A 23,480-nucleotide genomic window follows, 5' to 3' on the forward strand; every position below is an offset into this window, starting at 1 on the left:
TATTTATTTATTTATTTATTTATTTATTTATTTATGTCTGTGTGTGTGTCTGTGTATGCACACATGCCACAGTGCTATTTGGAAGTCAGGACAAGTTCCAGGAGTCACCCCGTCTCCCTCTACCCTCTGGATCTTGGAGATCAGTCAGGTCCCCAGGCTTTGTGGCAGGCCGAGCCACCTCTCCAGCACTGTGTCCTTACAAAGAAAACCATAATACAATTTATATTTGTCATGGGGCTCACATTTTTGGTCTCTCTTCAAAAAGCAGCCTGTCCCTAGAACACACACTGAGGTCAGGAAGTGGCTGAAAACCAAGCTATTAAAAACCTGTCTCTCAGGTGGGTCCAGTCTGTAATCACAGCACTGTAGAAGACTGAGGGAAGAGGTCAGCCTGGGCTGAGACTAAAAAAATAAATATGATCTTTCTTCCTTTGACTAGGGTACCATATAACACTTTATTTTATCAGGGTTGTATTAGTAACGTTGAGTCCAAGTCTGGTTCAGAGGGACCACACCACTTTCTGAACGAGAATCCCTTCCCAGGGTGCTTTTGTTTGGTCAAGATGAAGCAGGGAGCATGTTCTGGTGGCCCACACTTTAATCCCAGCCTTCTGAATGTTTGAGACTAGCTTGGGGTACAGAGTAAGTTCCGGTTAAGTCTAGAGTGCAGAATGAGACCCTGAAACCAAACCAAGCTCAACCCCTGCCCCCACAGTGACTCAGTCTAGCAGCTTGGTCAGATTCCTGAGGGCAGTAAACTTCACTGGCTTTAGACACAAGGGTGCGAGTTCAGAACCTCCAACTCCCGCAGGTGCACACTTTCCCTGCCTTACCCGCATTCCCTGCACCTGTGTGCCCAGGCGGCAGGGCAGCCTGACCTTGTTACTCGCGTGCTTTCTAGAACCACAAACCCCGGGAGTCCAGTAGAGCTGGTAGCAGGTTCATCCTATTGGAGTTCCTGGAGAAGATTAAACTCCAAGAATCACCTGCGACCGATCCTCCCTTTAATCTCAGCAGGGATCTTGGGCTAGCTGAGGAGCAAGCCGTGCTGTGCAGCTGGGCTCGCAGGCACTGGGATGGTAGTGTTGCTTGGAAAGCATCAAGATGCCAGCGGTGAGTGACATGGCCAGGGGCCGGGGGCGAAGGAGCACTGTCTTCTCTGCACTCGGGGCTAGGCAGCCCCCACCGGCACAGAGGCCCAGCGCCCAGCACCGTTCGTTCAGCGGTCCAGACAAATCTTTGGGGATACCGGGTACCTTGGGGCGCATCATCCTCTTGGGTATGCTTGGCGCTGGCTGGCAGCATTCAGGAAGATGGGGAAACAACAGGGATCCTGATCCCCTGCTCAAAAAGCCACTGGGGAGGGAAAATGGGGAACTGGAACTCTGTAGCTCTTTTGAGTGCACTATTCAGCGCTTTTCCTGATGGCGCTTCTACAGACCTCTTTCTCTCTTTCCTAGTCCTGGTCACCCAGCCACCAGCAAGAAAAGGACAATCCTGGTGACAGATAGGGTCTTAATACCTCTCGAGCTTCCGCTTTTACCTGTCATTGGCTAGTACACTGGAGAAAAACAAGTCTAGATGGACATGGGTCTTTGCCGTCTTCTATTTGTACATAATGATGGTAAAATATTTCAAAAATACACTTGACATTAGGGATTTTGATTAAGTTCCTACAAATAGGACTGTTAACCTAAAGTAGATTTTCTTTTGTTTTGCCTTGTGTGAGGCAGGGTCTCACTTGTCCAGACTGCTGTAGATTCTCCACATAGCTGAGGATAATTTTGAACCCTTGATCGACCTCCCCAGTAGTGGGATAACAGGAGGTACCACCGCAGCCGGCTCCAGCGTGACTTAAAAAGAGCCATTTAGCAGAGATTTACCTTGTGTACCCTGTACCTGCCCAAGAAATTGTAAGAGGCAAAGGAAGAGACTGGGGGCTATGTGTAAAAGCAGAACCTTCAACCAGGCACCACCCCTTGATGAAAATGTACCAGCCCACTACACGTTTGGAAACTTTGGTGTGCTGTGGCTATTTAAACCTTGAAATTTCACTATGTAAGCCCGAGTGTTAAACTTTGTCACAAATAAAAGGAGCTTTTGAATCTAATTCCTTGTTACAACTTGTAATATAAACTTTGAATATGGATATGAATTTAAACATGGATTTTATTAACTCAAAGTCCTTTTCTAAGTTATGATGCTTTCTATAAACCTTGTTTATCCTGTACAGACATTTATTCAGGTTTTGTTGTTGTTGTTGTTGTTGTTGTTTGTTTTCTTGTGAGATGGTGCTTTGTTTCCACAGACCATGTCCAAGAAGATAACATTTAAAAAAACCCCTCTCTACTCTCTTATTTAAACTTATGATTAGCAATATGTATGAACAACAACACCTGTTCAAAAAAGCTTCGAAAACTTTTCTATTTTTAGAACTTGAAATGCGTTTTTTAATCGTCTTTTCTTTTTTTGGTTTTTCAAGACAGGATTTCTTATTTCCTTTTTAAAAGAACATCTTTTTATTGCACACAGAAAAATGAAAATTCTCTGCAGTCTGTTAAGGAGGATACTGGAACTGGCAAGATCCAAGGTGCTTTCTGGGTAATGATAAAGTTTATTTTCTATTCCATATGTGTTATAGTTGGGAGTTTCGGGTGTCTTCCCCATTGTTCCTTAAGCCTGGAGCAGAGAAATCCTGGCTTACTCTACTGTTGTATCACATGATAACCATACTTGTGATACTTTCCAGAACTCTACCCATAAATTATCTTGTGTCTAGCATTTATTCCAAGTAGAAGTAGCCAGGACTGAAGACAACAAATTCAATGCAGGGAACTTAGGACCTGCAGAGGGCCAACCACCAGTTGCCCAAACCTGATAGAGCAAGGTTATAGTGCAGGAAAGCACCTGGCCTGCTCCATTTAAGGGGATCCTAGAAGCCTTGCCTTTAAGTCGTTACTTGGCAGCTTCACTGAAGAGACTCAGAGACTTCACTGGTGAGGCTCAGGAATCCTGACATACTAACTGTGTGAAAAAGCCTGAGGCAAGCAAGACCTCCCCTTATTCTAGGCCTTAGCTTTCTTTCTCTCCGGCATTGTTTTCTGACCCTTACAGGGTGAGCCTAGGCTGGAAGATTTTGGTTTAGACTTTGCTTTCACCCGTTTACCCATAATTGAAGAGTAGTTTCCCTAAAGTCCATCCTTGTCAACTCAAACAGGGTCCACGGGGAGTCTGAACTCTAAGAAACCCCAAGGAGACACAGCTGCTGCAGGGGCCCTACCAACCCCACATTTAGAACTTTTGTCTGATGCTAATGAATGCTCTGACATTTTGATAAGTGATTATCAATAGACACTACTATTTTGTAGCTCCCATGTCTAGACCTTTTGTCTAAAGCTAATGAAAACTAATATTTTGAGTGATTGTCAACAGATATTTTGCTATTATGTAGGTCAAGACTGATGTCATTATTGTATTTTTGCTTTATATTATCTCACACTGAATTATAATTATTATTTGCAGTAAGGATGTTGGCACAGAAGGTCTTTCTCATGTTAGACAAGTGTTCTACCACTGGACTATATTCCCAGCCACAAAATTACATTTATCCATTTCTTTAGTGGTGCTGGGCCTTGAACCCAGGACCCTGGCTGTGCTAGGTGGAAGCTCTATCATTTAGCTACATCCCCAGCTCTTACAGAATTTTTGTTGAAGACACCATTATTTTGAAATATTGATATAAAACTATTGTGCTTTGGAAAATTAATAATCCACACACCATCTCCTTTCCAGCTTCAGTCTCTTGTCAATGATGCATTCCATGGCAAAGGATTTCACATAATAGAAGAATATCTGCAGCAGAAAGAGAGTCACGTGTCTCAAAAACACAACCATCTCCTCCTACACCATCTTGACAGACTGATAAATGAGGCAAGTGGTCTGATTTGTTTGAGGCCCAAAAAGCCAATGTGTGTGCACTGGGAAGCATTCTGAAGTCAGTGTGTTCTCATGCCTAGGAACTGGATAAAAATGAGTTCTGGAATTGTTCCCTGCTGCTGAAATGTATCCAGAGATTCTTCAAAGATGACCCAGACCAAGATGAGCCCTTGCTAATTCAGCAGGGACTGATCCCAAAGATAAGTGCACTTTACATTTAGGAGGCTTGGGGCCATTTAGAAAATCAGGGTGAGGGGTTGAGGGTTCTGCCCAAGAGTGGAACACACGTGCTTAAGGCATGTGAGGCCCTGGGTGGGGGTGGAGTCAAATAAAAACTAGTATGCTGGCATGGTGGGGTTGCATGATTTTAATCCCAGCACTTGGAGGGTGGGGTTGCATGATTTTAATCCCAGCACTTGGAGGCAGCAGGAGGAGGATCTTTAAGTTAGAGGCCAGCCTGGTCTACAGAGTGAGTTCAAGACAGCAAGGGCTACACAGAGAAACAAACAAACAAAACAAAACAAACCCCAAACAAAAAGCTACCATGAATTTAATTAGATAGTTTGCCTTTTTTTTTTCTTCCTTTGAAATCAAATTCAAAAAAAAAAAACAAATGGAGTCCAACCTTGTTGCTTCTGTCCTATAATTCATGCTGGGCAGAGCATTTCAGTTGTCTTTATAGCTGAAGTTCTGGGGATTGAACTCAGACTCTGCATGTGCTAGGTAAGTGCTCTATTAGTGAGGCAACTCCTCACTCCTCATGCAGAGCATTTTGAGGAAATATGGAATCACATAGTTGTGTAATGAACAACCACTGTTCTTGACAGGACTATGTGTGGTGATGGCATTTTGCTGGGGGAGAGGGAACAGGATTGGCTGTAGACCAGGCTGGTCTCAAACTTTCTGAGGATGGCCTTGAACTTCTGCTCTCCCTGCCTACAGCTCTTGAGTTCTGGGCATAAAATGTAAGGCTTTCTGCATGATACAACTAAGTTACTTCCCAAGCCCATCTTTACTTTTAAATTGTGTGTGTGTGTGTGTGTGTGTGTGTGTGTGTGTGTGTGTGTGCGCGCGCGCGTGTGCGCGAGCGCCTGTGGTACCCAGAGGTACCAGATCCTCCGGAGCTAGAGTTTATAGGTGGTTGTGAGCTGCCAGATAATGGGTGATGGGAACAAACTCTGGTCCTCTGCGAGAGTTGCTCTTTCAACTGCTGAGCCATTTCTATAGCCCTCTATATATCCATATCTAGATTTTTTTCTGAGACAGACTTTTGCTGTATAGCCCTGGGCTAGCCTCAGACTTATATCAGTCTTCCTGCCTCAGCCTCCTAAGTGATGGCCTTGCAAACAGACGTATGCTGCTAAGCTCAGCTAGTAATGGCGTGCTAGTGATCATTTCAGAGACTCTGGGGAAGATCAGGTGAGCAGGGATCTGGCTCTCTATTTGAGTATACTTCCTGAACATGATCAAACATAGAAAGATCATAAAAAACTTCCCATTGATCTTGACACACCTCGCTCTTCATTCTTCTAAATCCTCAGTCTTAAAAAAGGAGCAAAGATTTTTTTTTTTTCTTTTGCTTATCCAAGTCACATGAGTGACAACATTTTACTGCTTTTTGAGATTAGCCAGGTAGGTTGGGGATTTAGCTCAGTGGTAGAGCACTTGCCTAGCAAGCGCAAAGCCCTGGGTTCGATCCTCAGCTTAAAAAAAAAAAAAGAGCAAACAAAAAGATTAGCCAGGCAGTAGCGGTGAGTATGTAGATCAAGGGCAGCTGGGATCAATGCAGTGTGGAAACCTCACTGCTGCTCACTCTAGTAGCTAGTGAGCAAGGTTTCTGCTGCCCTGTTTATGGGAAGGAAGGTGCAGGGAAGGTGCTGTGGCCAAAGGCAGTCCGGAGAGGGAGAAGTCTCTGCTCTACCACCTGGGCTGTCTCACTCCTAGAGTTTACCAAGACCTGATAGGGCCAAGAAAGGACCATTTTAAAATACACTGTCACTCATTCTGGGCCTGCCCCCTCCAGGGCGAGAGTAAATTGGAGGTTTTTAAATTATATTTAATATCATTGAGCATATGGTGTGTGTGTGTGTGTGTGTGTGTGTGTGTGTGTGTGTGTAGGTCAGAGGACAACTTTTGGATGTCGATTGTCTCCTTCCTTCATGGATTCTGATAACAAAACTCAGGTCATCAGGTTTGATGGCACACACTTTTACCCACTAAGCTTTTAAAATGTTACAGAGGGCATTAAAGACTATGCTTCAGCTGGGTCTGGTGGCTCAGGTCTGGAATCCCAGTTGTTTGGGATTCTAATGCAGGAAGAATCTAAGTTCAAAGTAAGTCTGAACTCACTGCAGAGTGAGTTCGAGAGCCACTTGGGCAGTTTGCACATTGTCTCAAAATAAAAGGTGAAGGCTACTCCTCCTGTGGGGCTTCTCCTACTCTTGGGAGTTCTTTATAATTTTTCCCTAATAAACCTATGTTTGCTTTTTTCCAAGAGTAAAAGAAAATAACAGGTAAAAAGAAAACTAGGGATGTAGTTCAGTGATAGAGCACTTGCCTAGCATGGATGAGACCTAATATCTAGTACCATTAAAAACAAAAGGCATGATTTAATTTTGTATTTGATGTTCCTTAACTCCCTGGTGCCCTAACTTAAACAGACAAGGAAGAGGAGATAAACCTCAAAGTAAACAGAGCAGGGATGTCCCATGGGCACTTTGGAAGCTAAGCTGGTTGCTAGGGAGTTGTGAATTGGAGTATGCCTCAACCTGGTTTTCCTCTTAAAGGCTACATTAAACACTTCCCTCATTTCTATGACACAATGCCTTAAGCAAATTCCGGAAGTGTTTGTTTTGGCTCACAGTTTGAGGGTAAAGTCCATCATGATGGGAGTCACAGCTGGAGGAGCATGAGGTAGCTGGTCACCTTGCAGCCACAGTCAGGAAGCCCATGGAATTGAATGCTAGTGTTCAGTTCTTGTTTTTGTTGGGTCTAGGACCACAGCTTGTAAGACAGTGCCATCTACATTCATTGTGGATCTTCCCTACCTGGTTAATTCTCCTGGAAAGAACCTCACAGACACACCCAAAGGTGTGTTTCCATGATGATTCTAAATCCAGTCAAGTTGACAATGAAGGTTAATTATCACAAATGCTCTCCCAATATGTAAAAAATGGGTCACATCAAATCCCTACTGGATTTTGAAATGGAAGTTTCTATGTTCTATCCAAACTCTATTTGCTGATGAGATTGTCAGGCACCTTCCAAAGGGTATATTATTTCATGTACGTTTTGACCAATGAGAGCAGATAGACATTGTTGAGGAGAAAGAGATACTTGATTCTGTACTATAAAACTAACTGTAGACTCAGCACACAGTGTACTTAGGAATTAATTCTACTTCATGGAGTAAGAATTCCCTGCAGAAAGCCCATATCTAGCTCTGTCCCTAAGATCCAGTAGGACTCAGCATCAAATCCTTAAACTATTGCTATTGTCCAGTGAAGAAGCTGGGTATCTGGTAAATGATGTATCATTGGGGTACACAAGAGGGCTTTGAGAATGCTTCTTTTTTTTTTTCTGTACATTTATTGTCACACTAAAACTCATTGTTCTGTAATTTACAGGATTTCTCTTTAAAATTTTTAAAATTGTGTGTGCATGTTTGTGTGTACATGTGTGTCTCTGATTGTGGGTATTGCACACAAGCATAGATGCTCTTGAAGGCTAGAAGTGCTGGACCCTACCAGTGCTGGTTATAAGTGGTTGTCAGTCCTCTACAAGGATAGTTAATACTCTTTGCTACTGAGGCTTCTCTTCAGCCCCATGTGGTTTCTCTTATATCAATCATTTTAAAAACATTTTATGTGGTTTTGGTTTTTATTCCTACAACAATCTGAGAAACATACATTGTTTTTAAATCTGTAACTAGCATAGACACATAGCACAAACTAATCAAATCTCTCTTCCTGTTTCCATGTACTACCTCCCTGTGCCAGTGACTGGTAATCAAAACTCTCCTTTATGTTCATTTTTTTCAGCTTATAAGCTCTCCTGTATTTTATTTTATTTTTTAAAGTTTATTATATTATATGGCTGATGTATAAAATTAAAACACAAATATAATAAATTTAAAAAGAGAATGCTTCTTATTTTTAAGCATTGATCAACTATGCAAAACCATGCCCCTTTCCAACTCAAGTTTTCCATCAATGGTTCATGTCCCTCATGCTATGTTCAACTGATGATTTATGACTTTATATGCATGTATTTTCTTACCCTCCTTTGTGTATATGTGTTACTGAAGATTGAACCCAGGACTCTGCATGCTAGGCAGGTTCCCTACCACTAAACTATATCTCTAAACTTGTTTTTCTGTTTTTATGAGTGGCCAGTTTCAGCAAAAATGGTCCAAAGATGGCCCATGCTTCACTGAGCACATCTATTTCAAGATGCCAGGGAAGTTATTCTCAACTGTTCTAAGCACAGCATGAAATTGAACTTATGTTCTTGTGGGGAAATCCAATTAGCCAAAAGCTCCTAGAAGAAGAAAGATAACAAGGCCTGAAGTATGTGACTATGGTCATGAAGACTTCTGCAGCAATGCCCAAGCTGTTCATCTTTCTGTTTAATTTGGTTTTGTGAGAGGATCTCACTGTGTAGTTTAGGCTGAAGTCCTCCTGCCTCATCTTCCCAAGTCCTGGGCTTCTAGGCATGCTCTACCACACGTACCTCATTCATCTTTTTTGATTCTTTGCTTTCTATAGCTTCTCAAAGCCATACTATTTGCCCTGTGCTGCACAGGTTCACCTAACCTTAAATTCCTTGGCAGCCTCTTCTGGTGGTGCTTTGGCACCAACCCTCATCAAGTGTCCCATTTTTACTGATGTGTGTGACTTATCCTAGTTCTAGACTATTTGCATACTTTCTGACTTGCTCTTGGTGCATGGGAAGCCTATATTATGTGAGGGAAAAGGTTTTCAGGCTGCTTTCTCTAGTGGGAGATGCTCTCATAAATCTTGTGAGGTAGGTGGTACTCACTCGGACCATGCGGTTCTATCAGCATCTCCTCTGTGCACATGGTTTCCTGGTTTGAAACAGTAACAGGATTTCTGATGACAAATGACATGGCCTCAGATGCACTGCTGACTGCTGCCGTGGGAGACTTCCTCGACACTGCGCTGGTAAGGATGGGAGTGTTCAAGGGATGATGCCAGAAGTGATGGGCAGGAACTACGTGATTTGTAAAGTCACTTTTGGATTTAAAAAGAAATCTTTTATGAAGTGGCCTTTTATAAGATGTGGCTTTTAAAAGACTTCTGTAGTTTATAATTAAGTCATTGTGTGAAAGAGTAACAGACATTAATATATTCAACCAATGACATAGGAAACTGAGAGTTCATTTATTTTATATATTCTAACATGTTATTTGTGTGACTGTAGGGAATGTGCTCATTTTAATGAGGTAACTGTAATTCTAACAGTCTCCTAGTGGGTTTTTTCTTCAGTTTCTGTCCGTTAGTATTCATGTGTTAGTGTCGGAATGTGTGATGCTTTGAAGTAACAAGCTGCACTTTTCCTTCCCATTTATCAGGTCATTTCCAGGCACAGCAGGAAAGGTATGTATACGAGCAGTTACTAATTGGCAATTTTTCATCAAGAGGATATCTTGGCACCAATGGTTTAAATGCCAGGCAAGGGTGAAATCTAAACACATCTGTGTGGTGGGTATTGTGTTCCCTGAAATATTGTGTGTTCCCTGAAATAAACATATCTGGGGTCAGAGAACAGACAGCCACTAGAACAGAGCCAGAAATGGTGGCTAGAAAATGGGAAGAGTAAGCTGTAGCAGAAGTTGGGCGGTGGTGGTACACACCTTTAATCCCAGCACTTGGGAGGCAGAGCTAGCTGGATCTCTGAGTTCAAGGCCACTTTAGAAACAGCTAAGCATGGTGACCCATGCCTTTAATCCTAGAAACACAACCTTTAATCCCAGGGAGTGGGGGGCAGAAAGAGAAAAGTATATAAGGCGTGAGGACCAGGAATTAGGGGAGAAAGAAGCATGTAGTGAGTAAAGCATTCAGCTGGTTAAGCATTCAGGCTTTCAAGCACAGTTCAACTGAGAGCCATTGGGATGAGGATTCAGAAGCTTGCAGTCTGAGGAAACAAGACCAGCTGAGGAACCAGTGAGGTGAGAAAACTGTGGCTTGTTCTGCTTCTCTGATTTCCAGCAATCACCCCAATAACTGGCCTCGGGTTTGAGTTTTATTAACAAGTACCTTTAAAATTCCTACTACACATCTGGATTTATCAGCCACTTTACACAGTCCCACACTGATGCAGGAAGGCATTTTTTTTTTTTTTTTTTGTTAAGCGTGTCTCAGTTTTCTTCAATGTATGGGTGTATGGGTGGCTCTGGTCACTGCTGTGTGAAGCTCCTCTGTTTAGGTAGTAGAGAGCCATTCTGTCTCCAAAGCAGCAGGAATTTTAGCTGGGTTTGGGTCTGGTTTCTGCCTAGGTTCACACACTAGAGGCCTGGTCCTGCTGGGCCCACTGTGAAGAAGTCAGATCACCTTGGCCCAGCTCTGTGAAGGGATTCATCAGGTGTGAGACTGAACTAGAACTCATGAGAATAGGCACTACCTGCTGGAATTACTTGTTAGAAAGAGTTGGGCTGTCGCCTTTTGCTTTCATGCTCTCTGCTGCCCACGAGACCCTTTCCACACTGTGTTCCTGCCACTGTGACTCCATCCACCATGGGTTCCTCCCCAGAAGTCACAGACTATGCTGCCATGCTTTGGAGCCTCCAGACCTGTGAGCTAAATCACCCTCTTTTTCTTTGTTAAACGGACTCAGCTTTAGGTATCTGGTTATAGCAGCAGACAGTTGGCCAAGACACAAACCAGCAAGGTGTAGCTTCTATTGACTTAACTTGGAGCTGATATTGATTTACTTTGGAGCCAATGAAAATAGCTTTGCCTTTCCAGGGTGTACAAGGGAAAATACCCTAAAGGCAAAGATTTGTTCCATTCAGTTCCAGTTAAAGGGTAGTTGGCAATTTGAAATATGATAGCCTGGAAGCAAAGATGCACTTGGGATGTTTGAACATCCCAGAACACATGGCCATCACACTATGAAATGTCATTTTTCCCAGGGTGCTATTTGGTTTTAAGAAGCTGTTAATGAGCTGATGTTATGTTCCACAATGGATGGTGATTGAGGAAACAGTACCAGGAGCTGAGGTGCATACTGCATCTTTTGTGTACTTGGGAACAAACGCCACCTGCAAGGTGGTAGGAAGCTATGAGCAGCAGGAGCATGGGCAGCCGTTTGCTCACATCTCAGTAGATCAGGAAGCAGAGATGAATGCTGGAGATCAGGAGATCTGGCTTTCTTTCTTTCTTTCTTTCTTTCTTTCTTTCTTTCTTTCTTTCTTTCTTCCTTCCTTCCTTCCTTCCTTCCTTCCTTCCTTCCTTTCTTTCTTTCTTTCTTTCTTTTTTTGAGATAGGGTTTCCCTGACTGTCCTGGATCTTGCTCTGGTAGACCAGACTGGCCTGGAACTGACAGATCTGCCAGCCTCTGCCTCCTGAGTGCTGGAATTAAAGGCGTGTACCGCCACCGCACAGCTAGAAATCTGGCTTTCTTAATTCATGCTAGCCCCCAGCCCATGTAATGGTGCCACCCACTGAAAAGAATATCCCAGTCAATTGTTTCTAGGAAACACTATAACAGACACAGAAGAGAGATGTGAGCGAAGTGATTTTTAAAGGCAGTGAGGCCAGCAATGAAGACTAGCCATCCCAATCTCCAGCTGCCATACTATAATTTTGAAGAGCATCATTAGGGTGTGGGTGGGACATGGCCGGAACTTTTGGACATTTTCTATCTCTGACTTTAGTTCCTAGAATTCTTGCTCTGCCTTCTGTCCCCATCATAACCCTGCTTCATTCCTTTGTGTTGCTGAAGTTGTAGGCAGGAACCTGTGAGTATATGCTCACACATGGTTGTGTTACATGGCTCATGAATGCTGAATCCAATCTTCAGGAAAATTTGCTCTTTGATAATTTTATTGATGTGCAAAAATTCTCAGTTCTGACATTATCCACTGATGTGAAAAATTCTCAGTTCTGACACTACCCACTCACCCCATTCCTCACCAGCATTCAGTGTATTAAGAGTTTTCAAGTTTTTCTCAGATGGCATTGTTTTCCTTCATTGCTTCTTCCCCAGACTTCAATTCTGTAAACATTACCTTCCCCTCAAGGCTCCGCCCCTCAAGGATGGCGGTGGTCTGCCCCTGCTCCCCTCAAGGCGCCGCCCCTCGAGGATGGTGGTGGACTACCCCTGCTCCCCTCGAGGATGGCGGTGAACTGCCCCTGCTCTCAGGTCTGCCTTCCACTCTTCACTTGGTGTTGCGAAGTGCTAAGTTTCACGGGCCCTCTTGCCAACTGATATAGACTGCTGATTCAGTACAGGAAAACTATTGAGGGGAACAAATAGGACATTTCCTCCCCTCCTTCTGTTGGGGTACCACCTTCTTAAGTATCTTCATTGTCCTTGCGGTTCTGGCCCAGCTGTGGATGTAACTTTTGTAAGATGGCTGTGAGTTCTCCTTCCTTCCTTCCTTCCTTCCTTCCTTCCTTCCTTCCTTCCTCCTCCTCCCCCCCCCACCCCCATGGCTATCACAAAACACTGGAGAAAAATCAATGTATAGGAAGAACAGTTGATTTTGGATCACAGTTTCAGAAGCTCTGTGGTCAGTTGGCCCCACTGTTTGGACCTGAGATGAGACAGAATACTAGAGGCATATGGCTGAGAGGCCATTTCACGGTGGCCAGGAAAGAGAACAAAGGGCTGGGGAGAGCATAAACCCTTGAAGGAACACCCATCAGTGGCCTGTTTCCTCCAACCAGATCTCCCCTGCCCTGCTGCCCTTAAGTAGCCCATTGAGCTGTGAACTCACCCATGAGGTTAATGTAGCCATGGAGTTCACACTCAGGATCACTCACATAGCACCACCACCAGCTGGGAACCTTCAGCATGTCAGATTTTGGGAACATGTTATGTCCAAACATTAGTGCTGGCTTTCTTCTTAGGACCCTCAGTGCTGGGACATTAGGGAATGGTGGGCAGTGGCTTCTGCTGGTGTAAATCTGGGGGCTGCCTCACTGTGCCTTCTCAGTTTTCCCTATCTTTCCAATGATGTTCATGTATTACACCCCTCATACTTAAGTACCTACAATGACTGGAAGTTTTATTTATACTTTTGTTTTTGCGTATGTCTACTTTTGTTTCAACCTGGTGCTTTCTCATGCAAGTTTTCTGCAAATTTATTCCCTAGTTTGTGTTGTCAGCCCCAGGACAATGAGGCAAATGCTTCCTACTTTTTAACAAGGTTTCTTGAAACACGTCTCAGACTTGACTTTTCTGCTACCCCTTTGTTACAGAAGCCCTCCTGCGTCCCAGGGCCACATCCTCTCCCTTTCTCTAGCTTGTCTCAAAAATGAAACCACAACACTTGACTTGTCTGTATGTGGGACACGTGCAGACACCTTCAAGAGTCTTGCTGGCCAGCCAGACTTTTAGTCGAACCTTTGAGTCTAACCTGGTGGACAGTTTTTTTTTGTTTGTTTTTTTTTTTTTAATACTTCCCAGTTTGGTCTTCTACAATTGTATGAGTTATACTGGGGTAAAAGGCATATACTTTGTGACAAAGAACTTACATATTGAGATGATACATTTTAATCTACCAAAATTATACTCTGACCTGGCATTAATTTTTTTGTGCTGTTCACTATTATTTCCACTTACTACCTTAATGTAAGTCCACAAACAAAACTGTAAAAGGTAGCTCTCATTTAGTTATGTGTAAAATAGTATCTCCCAGATCTATAAACAGCTGTGGAAATTTGTGTTCTGTTAATGAAGACCAACTTATTTAAAAGTTCCTGCTTCAATGCTATAGACTTATAGCAGTTTAATTGTATATCATGTATACTATTTGCATTATTATGTAATGTAAATTCATATAAACCATGTAAACAGCACAGCCCTCATGCCTGCACTCGGGATGTTGCCCACTGTAGACAGAAAGTGGCTTTGTTCAAGTTACAGCAGGTTTGCTGGGGCAAAACAAAACAAGTGTCTGGCAGCCTGGGGGCCGCCGTGACCCAAAGCTGGCTGTAACCTGCCCCTTGCCTAGATTGTCATTCCTGCACTGAATACTATTTCCAGCTTGTCCATCTGCCTGCTCGCAGGAGTCAGCTCTGACTCTTTCCAGCATCCATTTGATGCTTTTACAACTGCACTTTCAGGGACAATCCAGATGTTGGATTCCTTCATACGTAGTTTAGGATTCCTGGTAGCAGAAGGCACCTTGAAGCCCTCCATTCAGCAGGAGGTGAGTTGTAACGGAACTGTAAGTTAACGGTTGCTCTGGAAAACTCGGAGAAATCATGCATGCATTTTCATTTGTTTCTTTTCTGTGAATCCTCACTCCAATTCTGAGCAGGCTCTGAGTACTTTGAACTGCATCTTGGACACCGTGCCCCGGGAAGAGAGAAGGAAGCTCTCTTCAGCAGAAGGCACGCACAGTCTTATGTAAGTGAACTCACACTCAGGTGATGGTGTAAGCCCCAAATCCCAAATCTCTGTACCTTTCTTTGTCCTCTGTACACCCATCTACTTTATTCCTTCCTCCAGCTTGTACCTTGTAAGTTCACCAAGCATCAGGCTGAGAAGGACTTAAGACCAAAGGACAGACTTTGCCAGGCTCTGCTTGTAACATGCAGGGTTTTCTCCTATTTGTTGTTGTTTTTGTCTTTTGCAATACATTTGTGGGCCAAAATGCTTTCTCAGCTAGTTATGTGATTGTGAACTCCATTGTTGACTTATGGAAGGATGTCAAGGGCACGTGTGTGTGAGTGTGTACACACATTCTTAATTTTAGTGGCCCAGTAGTGGCTACATAGACCTTAGAATGTGATATTTGAAGATTTGAAGATAAGATTTTTCACAGAGCTTAGAATGTGACATTTGAAGGTATGGTTTTAAAATAAGGTAAAGTGAATTGCAAACATACACCTGTTTTGAAATTTGGACTTAAACATGTCTATGAGGATGGCTAGCCAGGAAGGAGGTGGTAGTACTATGCCCAGCTGGGAGTGTGGGACCCTGTGGAAGCCTACAGGTTGGCTGCTCTTCAGGCTTGGAAGACATGGCCCAGACTAGGCAGGGACACTAGCTGTGGGACCTTAGCTAGATATAGTAAGTTTTGGGAAAAGTATGGGGTGGTGAGGGCAACTTACCAGGCTAGACCCTGGAAGAGGATGTGGATGTCTGGCTTTTTAATGTGGCCTCTGTAGCTAGAACTCAGGCTGTTATGCTTGTAAGGTATGCTCTTCACTGTTTAAGCTTTCTCCCTGACCCCACAAGACATCTTTATTCTTTAAAATGGTATACCCCTGACTTCCCAGTCACTCAGGAGGCTGAGACAGCATCATCAGGTTAAAGCCGGGCTTGGGCTTTATTAGTGAAATGGTCTCGGAACACCAGGGCTATGGATGTAGCTGAATGAAGCATCTGCCTAGCATGTACAAAGCCGTAGATTGGAATCTCGGTGCCACCCTTCCCCATGCCAGCCATGCACAAAGATTTTCAGACATTAAGGAAAAAGAAAGAGTGTGTTTTAGTATTTAGTGGATGGATACACACTAGCACACTAGAGGAGAATCTAAGATTTTGATGTGTCAGTAATGTAAAATGTAATAGCTTACTTCCATTATGTTTCAAAATTAAGTTGGTCAGTTGAAAATTACATTCATTTTTGTCATGGGAGAGGCTCAGGACCAAAGGTCTCAGCTACACCAGGTTCAAGCTGTATGTAAGATGAGTACTCCCATGGGCTGCTGACTGGGGAAAGAGAACAACTAGAGGTGGCCCATGCCTGTAGGGCTGAGACAGGGGGATTGCTATGAGTTTCAGGTTAGCCTAAGCTACAGTAAGACCCTGTTGTACAAAAACCAACCAAAAACCCTCCCTACCCAAACTCCAAGAAGCCTTAAGAAACCTCAAACTTCAGAAGCAGATCATTCAATGGTCCTTCAAATCTTAGGAAGCTAAATTCATTTCATGAAAGAGAAAATGGAACCTCAAAAATACAGTAACTTCTAGCTTCTTTGAAAATGCCTATCAGGGCATTGGAGAAATGGCTTAGGGATTAAGAAGAGCTCTGGCTCTTCTTCCAGAGGACCAGGATTCAATTCCGTGCACCCACATGGTGGCTCACAACTATCTGTAACTCCAGTTCAAAGGTGTCCAGTGTAGTCACATAGACATGAATACAGGGAATACAGCAACACATCTAAAATAAAATGAAATAAATTATTTTAAAAGAAAACTTTTAAAAATGCACATTGATCATTAATGTATGACCTTGAAGAAAATTTCCATTGAAAGGTATTTATGTGCACATTGTGGAAAGTCTGATAACTGATTTCAAGAAATATTTATCTTGGTTTTAAACATTAATTTAATAAGGCTTTACCTCTTGATGTTCATCTCAGTAAAATGTAGTTTATGTAAATGTTTCAGGAAAGAATTGGCAAGGACAATCTTGACCGTGGGAGGTAAGAAGTGTTTAGAATTTTAAATGCTTAGAATATTAGACACTGGGAGATGTATGAGGATTAAATTACGTTCCATCTGAAGATAGGAAATTAAGATTTTGTTTTTACTTCTGAGAGACTCTGGCCTGCTGGAAATCATAGTAGTTAACAGACACTTACTGACCAGTTTTGTCACATTTTAATATCTTAATACATGTGTGTCAGTTAAAATCCTTTCAAGTAAAAGCCATCAGAGTCGTAGATAAAGCCTTCTATGCCCATGTTCCCACTTCCTGTCTTTGACTCAGAGTTCTTTTCATTCTCAAACATAATTTTTATCTGCATAATAATTACATGACAGTTTTATAGATTTAAAACCATTATGTGACCACTGCCTTGTCAGTCTATCTGATTACATCCCTCTTTTTGCCTTTACAATTATTCGAGGTTTGGCCTATAGATGTAGCTCAGCTTGCCTAACATGCACAGAGCTCTGGGTTTGAGCCCTAGCTCCCCCATAAACCAGCTGTGGTGACATACGTGTCTATACTCCCAGCACTGGGGAGGTGGTAGGAGAAGATTCAGGAGTTCATTACCCTTGGCTATATAGTGAATACGAGTCCATCCTGAGCTACAATAGGACCTTAAAAAAAAAGAATTATTTAACATTTGAGAAGATAGTGTAACTGCAGTAAAATACTGTAACTTTAATGAGATTTTATTTTTTATTATTTATTTATTTATTTATTTACTTATTTATTTATTTATTTTTGGTTTTTCGAGACAGGGTTTCTCTGTAGCTTTGGAGGCTGTCCTGCAACTCGCTTTGTAGACCAGGCTGGCTTCGAACTCAAAGATCCACCTGCCTCTGCCTCCCGAGTGCTGGGATTACAGGTGTGCGCCACCACCGCCCTGCAAGATTTTATTTTTATTGTAGAACTATTTTAAGGCTATTTGATCTGACTTCACATTTTAATATGCCTTAAATATAAAATCTAAAAATATATGTACACACATTTGCCACATTACTGGGGAATGAGCTTAGCACCTTGTACATACTAGGCAAATATTGTACCATTGACCAATATTCCCAACACTCAGAAATAGTATTTTAAAGCTGTTCACTATATGAAGCCTATTCTTACTTCCCCCTAGCAATCCTTCAGTATACTTTGGATGGTCATAATGACTCTGAACGCATCTTATTGCATTTCCCTGAGTGCCTTAGCACTGGACCAAATAGTGACTTTAAAATGTCTTATTTTCTGTCACTTTGTGCCCAGAATTGACCATGTCTGCTGTGTTTTGAATCTCTAGATTACAGCCAGCAGGTTGCTCTAGCTGAGGCATTGTGTAGAATGACAGCTGGCACAGTGAGGAATGAACTTGCTCTTCAATGGTTTGATGATGCTGTCCTGGCTGAAGCTTTCCAAGAAATTAAGAACCGGGAATTTGAGACGGTGAGAATTCTGGCCCTAAGAGTCTCTGCTGTCATTATGTAGTGAGGATCCTCTTAGAACTTGCCTGGGTTTTAGATGTAGGGGAAGACTTAATTTTCTTAAGGATGAGAACAATTTCATTACGTGTATATATGAAGGAATATGTGTGTTGAGTGCAGTGCTGTTGGAAGCCAGAAGACGGATCTGGAGTTCGAGGCAGTTGTGAGCTGACGACAGAGGCAGTGGGAACTACAGTAGGATGATCTGCAGAAGCAGTATGTGTTCTTAACTGCCGAGCCACTCCCCCAGCCTCTCAATGGTTAAAGCATGATTGGGCTGCAAACCTTAACTTTCTGTTCCCCCATGTCAGAGAAACAATTTGAAGGTGGCATAAACAAAATATCTGGGCACCATGTGAGAAGATACCTATAGAGCTTCCTTAGAGGGAACTGGTTAAGGAGATACTGTGAATTTGATGGGTCCATCCAGGCAAGGAAAACATTTGGGAGCAGGTAGAGACTTTGAATGGCCCTTGAAGAGCAGGGATCCAGTTGGAGAAGAAAGAGCAGAGACTTGGAGCCTTGAAGAGAGAAGCTGTGACCGTAGCAGGTGGCTGGCATCTGCTCTCATGGTGAGGACCATAGCATGGTTAGGCTGTGTGCCATAAGGCTGCTGCAGTTCAGAAGCACAGAGATTTGGTGGGTGTGGGTGGGTGTGTGTGTGTGTGTGTGTGTGTGTGTGTGTGTGTGTTTTGTGAAGTCTTAGCTTACTATGACTGTTCCCAAGGAGCACAAAAATAGCTTTCAGTTTTATTGTGTATCTGCCTTCTACAGTTGCTAATGTATTTTTTTTTATTCCTTTCAAAATATCTTTAAATCAGGGTTAGAGTCTTAGGAAAAGGTAAAATTAATCTTAAACGCTCATTTTAATAAAGCCTTCTAATCATTATCCCTGTGTAGTCAGGATTATTACAAGATTCACACTGTACTACATTTGAATCTTTATATTGTGCTTCTTGGACTCCAAGACTACCATATGCACAGAAAAGCCAGGATGCGGTATGTTCTAAATGAAAAGGTCGTGATTCTAGGCTCTTTTGGCCAACTTGATTTTGAATTTTTACCTCAAATTAGAGTCTCACTTGCCTGACTTAGGTGATGTTTGCATAAATTTAGACAAGGTCATGGACTAGGGAAGTCTTAGCATTTCAACTACTAAGTGAGAATAAATTCCACCTTAAAATGAGGAGTTTCTTAAGGTTACTATTGCTGTGATGACACACCATGACCCAAAGCAACTTGGGCAGGAAAGAAAGGGTTTATTTGGCTTACATATCCTGAATCACAGCCCATTGAGGGGAGCCAAGGCAGGAACTCAAACTAGGCAGGAACCTGGAGGCAGAAGCTAATGCAGAGGCCATGGAGGGGTGCTGCTTACTGGCTTGCTCCTCAAGGTTTACTCAGCCTATTTTCTTATAGCACCTAGTACTACTAGTCCAGGGGCGGCACCACCCAAACTGGGCTGGGTCCTCCCATGTCAATCATTTATTAAGAAAATACCCTACAGGCTTGCCTGCAAACATATCTGGGCGATATGTGGGAAGGTAAATATAGGGTGTCTTTAGAGGAAACTGAGCCAGGAGACAAACTGAAAATTTAATGGGTCTTATGGAGGCAATTTCTTAATGAAGGGCCCATTGTCTAAGATGACTTTGGCTTGTGTCAACTTGTCCTAAACTAGCCAGCACAAGGAGAATTTATGGAGAGAAATCGAGACTGCCTGGGATGATGTGGGCAACCAGACGCTCCCTTATCTGCTTCTGCAGATAGTGAAAATAGAATAATTATCTTGTTTCCAAAGTCATCTCTCCAACTGCCTCCCAGCCCATCATTTTCTCTGTTGAATTGATTTTAGAGGAAAGCCTTGTGCTGCTCATGTCTATTTAGGGCCAAGTATAGATTTGAAATGTGAGAAACATTTGGCTACAACAGCCAGTCCTTGGAAACAAGAATGAAGAGAAATCTGGACCCAAGTCTCTTTGTCCTCAGAAAGTCAGGGCAGTGTATTGAGCGCCTCGATGACTGTTGCCTAGGAGGATTCTAGTGGTAGTTCTTGCTCTTGGAGTATATGGCTTAGATGGACCTACAAAGGAGAGGCATGCGAAGTATGTCCACATGAATCCACACAAAGTTAATAGGTTGTATAGCCGGGCTAGGCAGGTATTAGAGAAGTATGTGCTAGATTGGTTAGTCAAATACTGGACCCTAACTATTAGGGAAATCTATTTTTCTTGCTTTTTTGCCCAAATGAATCTATCCCATATTTGACTTGTGAGCCCTGGTATTATTCCTCAGCTGAGCAAGCGATGCTGAGGGACTGAGGAGGCATGCCTCCAGCCTTCTCCTGGGGCACAGAACATTGTTGACATAAAGCAGAGAATCCTTGGGAAGATCTAGGAAGGTAATCTAGATAGTGTGCTTTTAAATTGAAGACCTGTGTTACTTATTTTAGGACTGCCGACAGTTTCTCAATTTCCTGAATAACAGACTCGGTGACAGGAGAAGGTAATGTGTATCTTTGGGGTTATCTTGTTGACTAGCTATAATTTGATATGGTCTGATATTTTAAAAGAATATCTAGGATCTTTTTAATTTTTGTTTTGTTTTTGTTTTTCGAGACAGGGTTTCTCTGTGTAGCTTTGTGCCTTTCCTGGAACTCACTCTTAGCCCAGGCTGGCCTCAAACTCACAGAGATCCGCCTGGCTCTGCCTTCAAAGTGCTGGGATTAAAGGCGTGCACCACCACTGCCCGGCAGGATCTTTTTAATTCTAAGAGAATATAGGATCAAGAGTTTACTGATAGAACTAAATGGTTAATTGATTAGAAATTTAGGAAGAGCCTGGCGTAATGGCTCACACCTGTAATCCTAGTACTCAAGAGGCTGAAGTGAGTATGTGTTAGTTTTTTTCCCAAATTTATTTATTTTATGTGTATGAGTGTTTTATCTCTGTGTGTATAGCAGATGTGTGCCTGGAGGGTGTCAGATCTGGAACTGGAGTTATAAACATTTGTGAGCCACAATGTGGGTGCTGGGAACTGAACCCAGGTCCTCTGCAAGAGCAGCCAGTACTCTCAACCACTGAGCCATCTCTCTAATCCTAAGAGTTCCTGGATTTCTTGAAGAATCATTTTGAGAAGACTAAAGGTGCCCAAGGATAGGCACATCACAAACAGGTAAGTCTTTGATGAGACCATCTTTGCTAAATTCACTCTGTTCTTCAGGATTTGGACCAAGTAATTTTTCTGAAATGAGTACTAACCGTTACCTGACTTATAAACTGCCTGCTGGAGAGTTGTAATCTACCCACAATGGGTCTTTATTTGCAGAGCTGTAGCCCTCTCATAGCCTGTGGATAGGGAACTTCCCAGCATGCCATGGTTGTGAAAACTCATAAGACATTTGCAGCTCATTTTGATTTTTAATTGTGGGGTGTTTTGCAGGGTCTACTCATTCCCGTGCTTAGCTGCTTTTGCTGATGCTCAGGAGGTAGGTCTGTCTGTCTCTCTCTCTCTCTCTCAAGAGTCTTAAGGGTGGTATGAATGAAACACTATTAGGTTTGTACAGTTGGAGCAGACCTGCTGCTAGTACTCTGAAGGGCCATTTACTTAATTGTGTGTGTGCACGCACACACTCACTCACATGTGCATGTATGTTCATATGTGTACATGTGCATACATGTAGAGGCTAGAATAACCCTGGGTGTCGCTCCTCAGGTACTGGGCAAATAGGAGCCTTGTAAAAAGGATGCTGATTTCTCTTAGTAATCTCATCTTCAAACTCATCTGATCATGTCATAACCAGGATGCATTTTCAGAAAGAATAAGGGGGTCTGTAGTTATACTGGGAGAAAGGATGTCAGAGTCCAGACTGTCTGAGTCTGAGGCCCTTGTTTGATTTTTGCCTGTTTGCACAGAACATTATTCATGACTGAACTTGAAAACAAAGAGTCAAGGTTCTCTTGTTTTTCCCTTCTAGTTGGCATTGTCCCTCTTTCTAGAATCTGGGCACTTTCCTGTCTCTGCACTGTGTGCTCTGCAGCACAAGGCACATCGGCACAAGGACCTTTCTGAACCGGGTGTCACTGCAGCTCAAACACAGTGGCACCAGTGTGGGCTTCCATTCTGCCTTATACATTGGCGTCTAAGGCTAACTAGCTTCTTTTCTCATCTTATGTGGTTTCTAAAAGAAAGTACAAGGGCTCCAACAAGTAGCATCACAACTTCCAGGTGAAGTAAATGCATTTACCTAGAACCATGACTCAGTTGAGATTTCTTGGATGTCTTCAATCATTTCATTGTTGTGGCTTCAGACACCCCTCACGGCTTCTGGGGCTGAGCTTTTCAACTTACAATACATATGTCCAAAGTTCTTCTGTCCACAGCTGAGTTTGATAGATAGCTGCTTCCCTGTCATGTCCTCCTCCTCTTCTGCCTGCCGGAGGATTTCAGTACTTGCTTGCCAGGGCTTGCAAGCCTCCAACTGTTTAAATCCCGGCTCCTATACTTGAGCGATGCACTGGCTTTTAGTGTCAGTGTTGAGGGGAAAACCTCTGTTCAGCTCTGCAGCTGCTGTGGTAGGCTGGAATGATGGAAAGAAAAAAATGTCCAAAGAACCCCATTCACTAGAAAAGTGGGTTATAGCATAGTAGGTCTGGTGCTTGAGCCACTATAGAGGGAACAAAGGCATTATGCATAAGGTTGAGCACCCTGATGCCAAAAGTCTAAAATGCTCCAAAGTCCCTGACCTACTGAGTGCTCCATGATAGCGAACTTGAAAAGTTACATGCATGAATATCTATTCCTTAGCAATGATCTTTTTTAAACTAGGAGTGGCAGTACCCCCACTTGTAATTCCAGGCCTGGGGAGGAGGAGATGGGAGGCTCTCTGGACTCGCTGGCCAGCCAGATAGAACTTAGAGAAATCTGGGCCAAGATCCTGTCTGAAAAATAGAAAGGTGGATGGCACTTGAGGATCAACACCCATGGTTGCCATCTGGCTTCTACATACATGCATACCTACACACACATATGCACACAAAGGGAGAAACCCAATGGCCCATGATGATGGCTTATAGGATAAAGGAACTTGTGTTGAGCTCAATGACTTGATTTCAGTCCCCAAGTCATGCATGATAGGAACAAACTGGCTCCTGCAAGTTGTCCTCTGACCTCCACATATATGCCATGACATGTACTCATGCACATGCAAACACACAATATGATGTGAAACAAACTTAAAATATCCCACACCTGTCTTCATGCAAGGCACGGGCAAAATATGAGTATACTCAGGCTAGTGTATAAAACTCCCTTCAGGAGGTGAGCATTGGTTTGTTTGTGGTCTGAAGAGTCCGCTCCCCAAGGTAACTCATATTCATGCAGCCATTCCAAAATCAGAATCACTTCGGTCTGAGTGTTTCAGATGAGTGGTGCTCAGCCTG

General features: G+C 42.9%; 1 protein-coding gene across 1 annotated transcript in view; it reads left to right on the top strand.

Annotated features, from left to right (window-relative positions):
• Window positions 1-1,104: 1,104 nt before the first annotated feature.
• Sycp2l (synaptonemal complex protein 2 like) overlaps window positions 1,105-23,480 on the top strand; it is a 57,077-nt gene continuing 34,701 nt past the window's right edge. The window contains exons 1-12 of the mRNA XM_036188920.1: window positions 1,105-1,113; window positions 2,533-2,601; window positions 3,793-3,930; window positions 4,017-4,136; window positions 9,015-9,119; window positions 9,530-9,554; window positions 14,250-14,335; window positions 14,447-14,535; window positions 16,528-16,562; window positions 17,859-18,001; window positions 20,492-20,544; window positions 21,481-21,526. Of these exons, the coding sequence (XP_036044813.1) occupies window positions 1,105-1,113; window positions 2,533-2,601; window positions 3,793-3,930; window positions 4,017-4,136; window positions 9,015-9,119; window positions 9,530-9,554; window positions 14,250-14,335; window positions 14,447-14,535; window positions 16,528-16,562; window positions 17,859-18,001; window positions 20,492-20,544; window positions 21,481-21,526 (918 nt within the window). The remainder of the gene's footprint in view (window positions 1,114-2,532; window positions 2,602-3,792; window positions 3,931-4,016; window positions 4,137-9,014; window positions 9,120-9,529; window positions 9,555-14,249; window positions 14,336-14,446; window positions 14,536-16,527; window positions 16,563-17,858; window positions 18,002-20,491; window positions 20,545-21,480; window positions 21,527-23,480) is intronic.

This window comes from Onychomys torridus, chromosome 5 (assembly GCF_903995425.1).
Source record: "Onychomys torridus chromosome 5, mOncTor1.1, whole genome shotgun sequence".
NCBI lineage: Eukaryota > Metazoa > Chordata > Mammalia > Rodentia > Cricetidae > Onychomys > Onychomys torridus.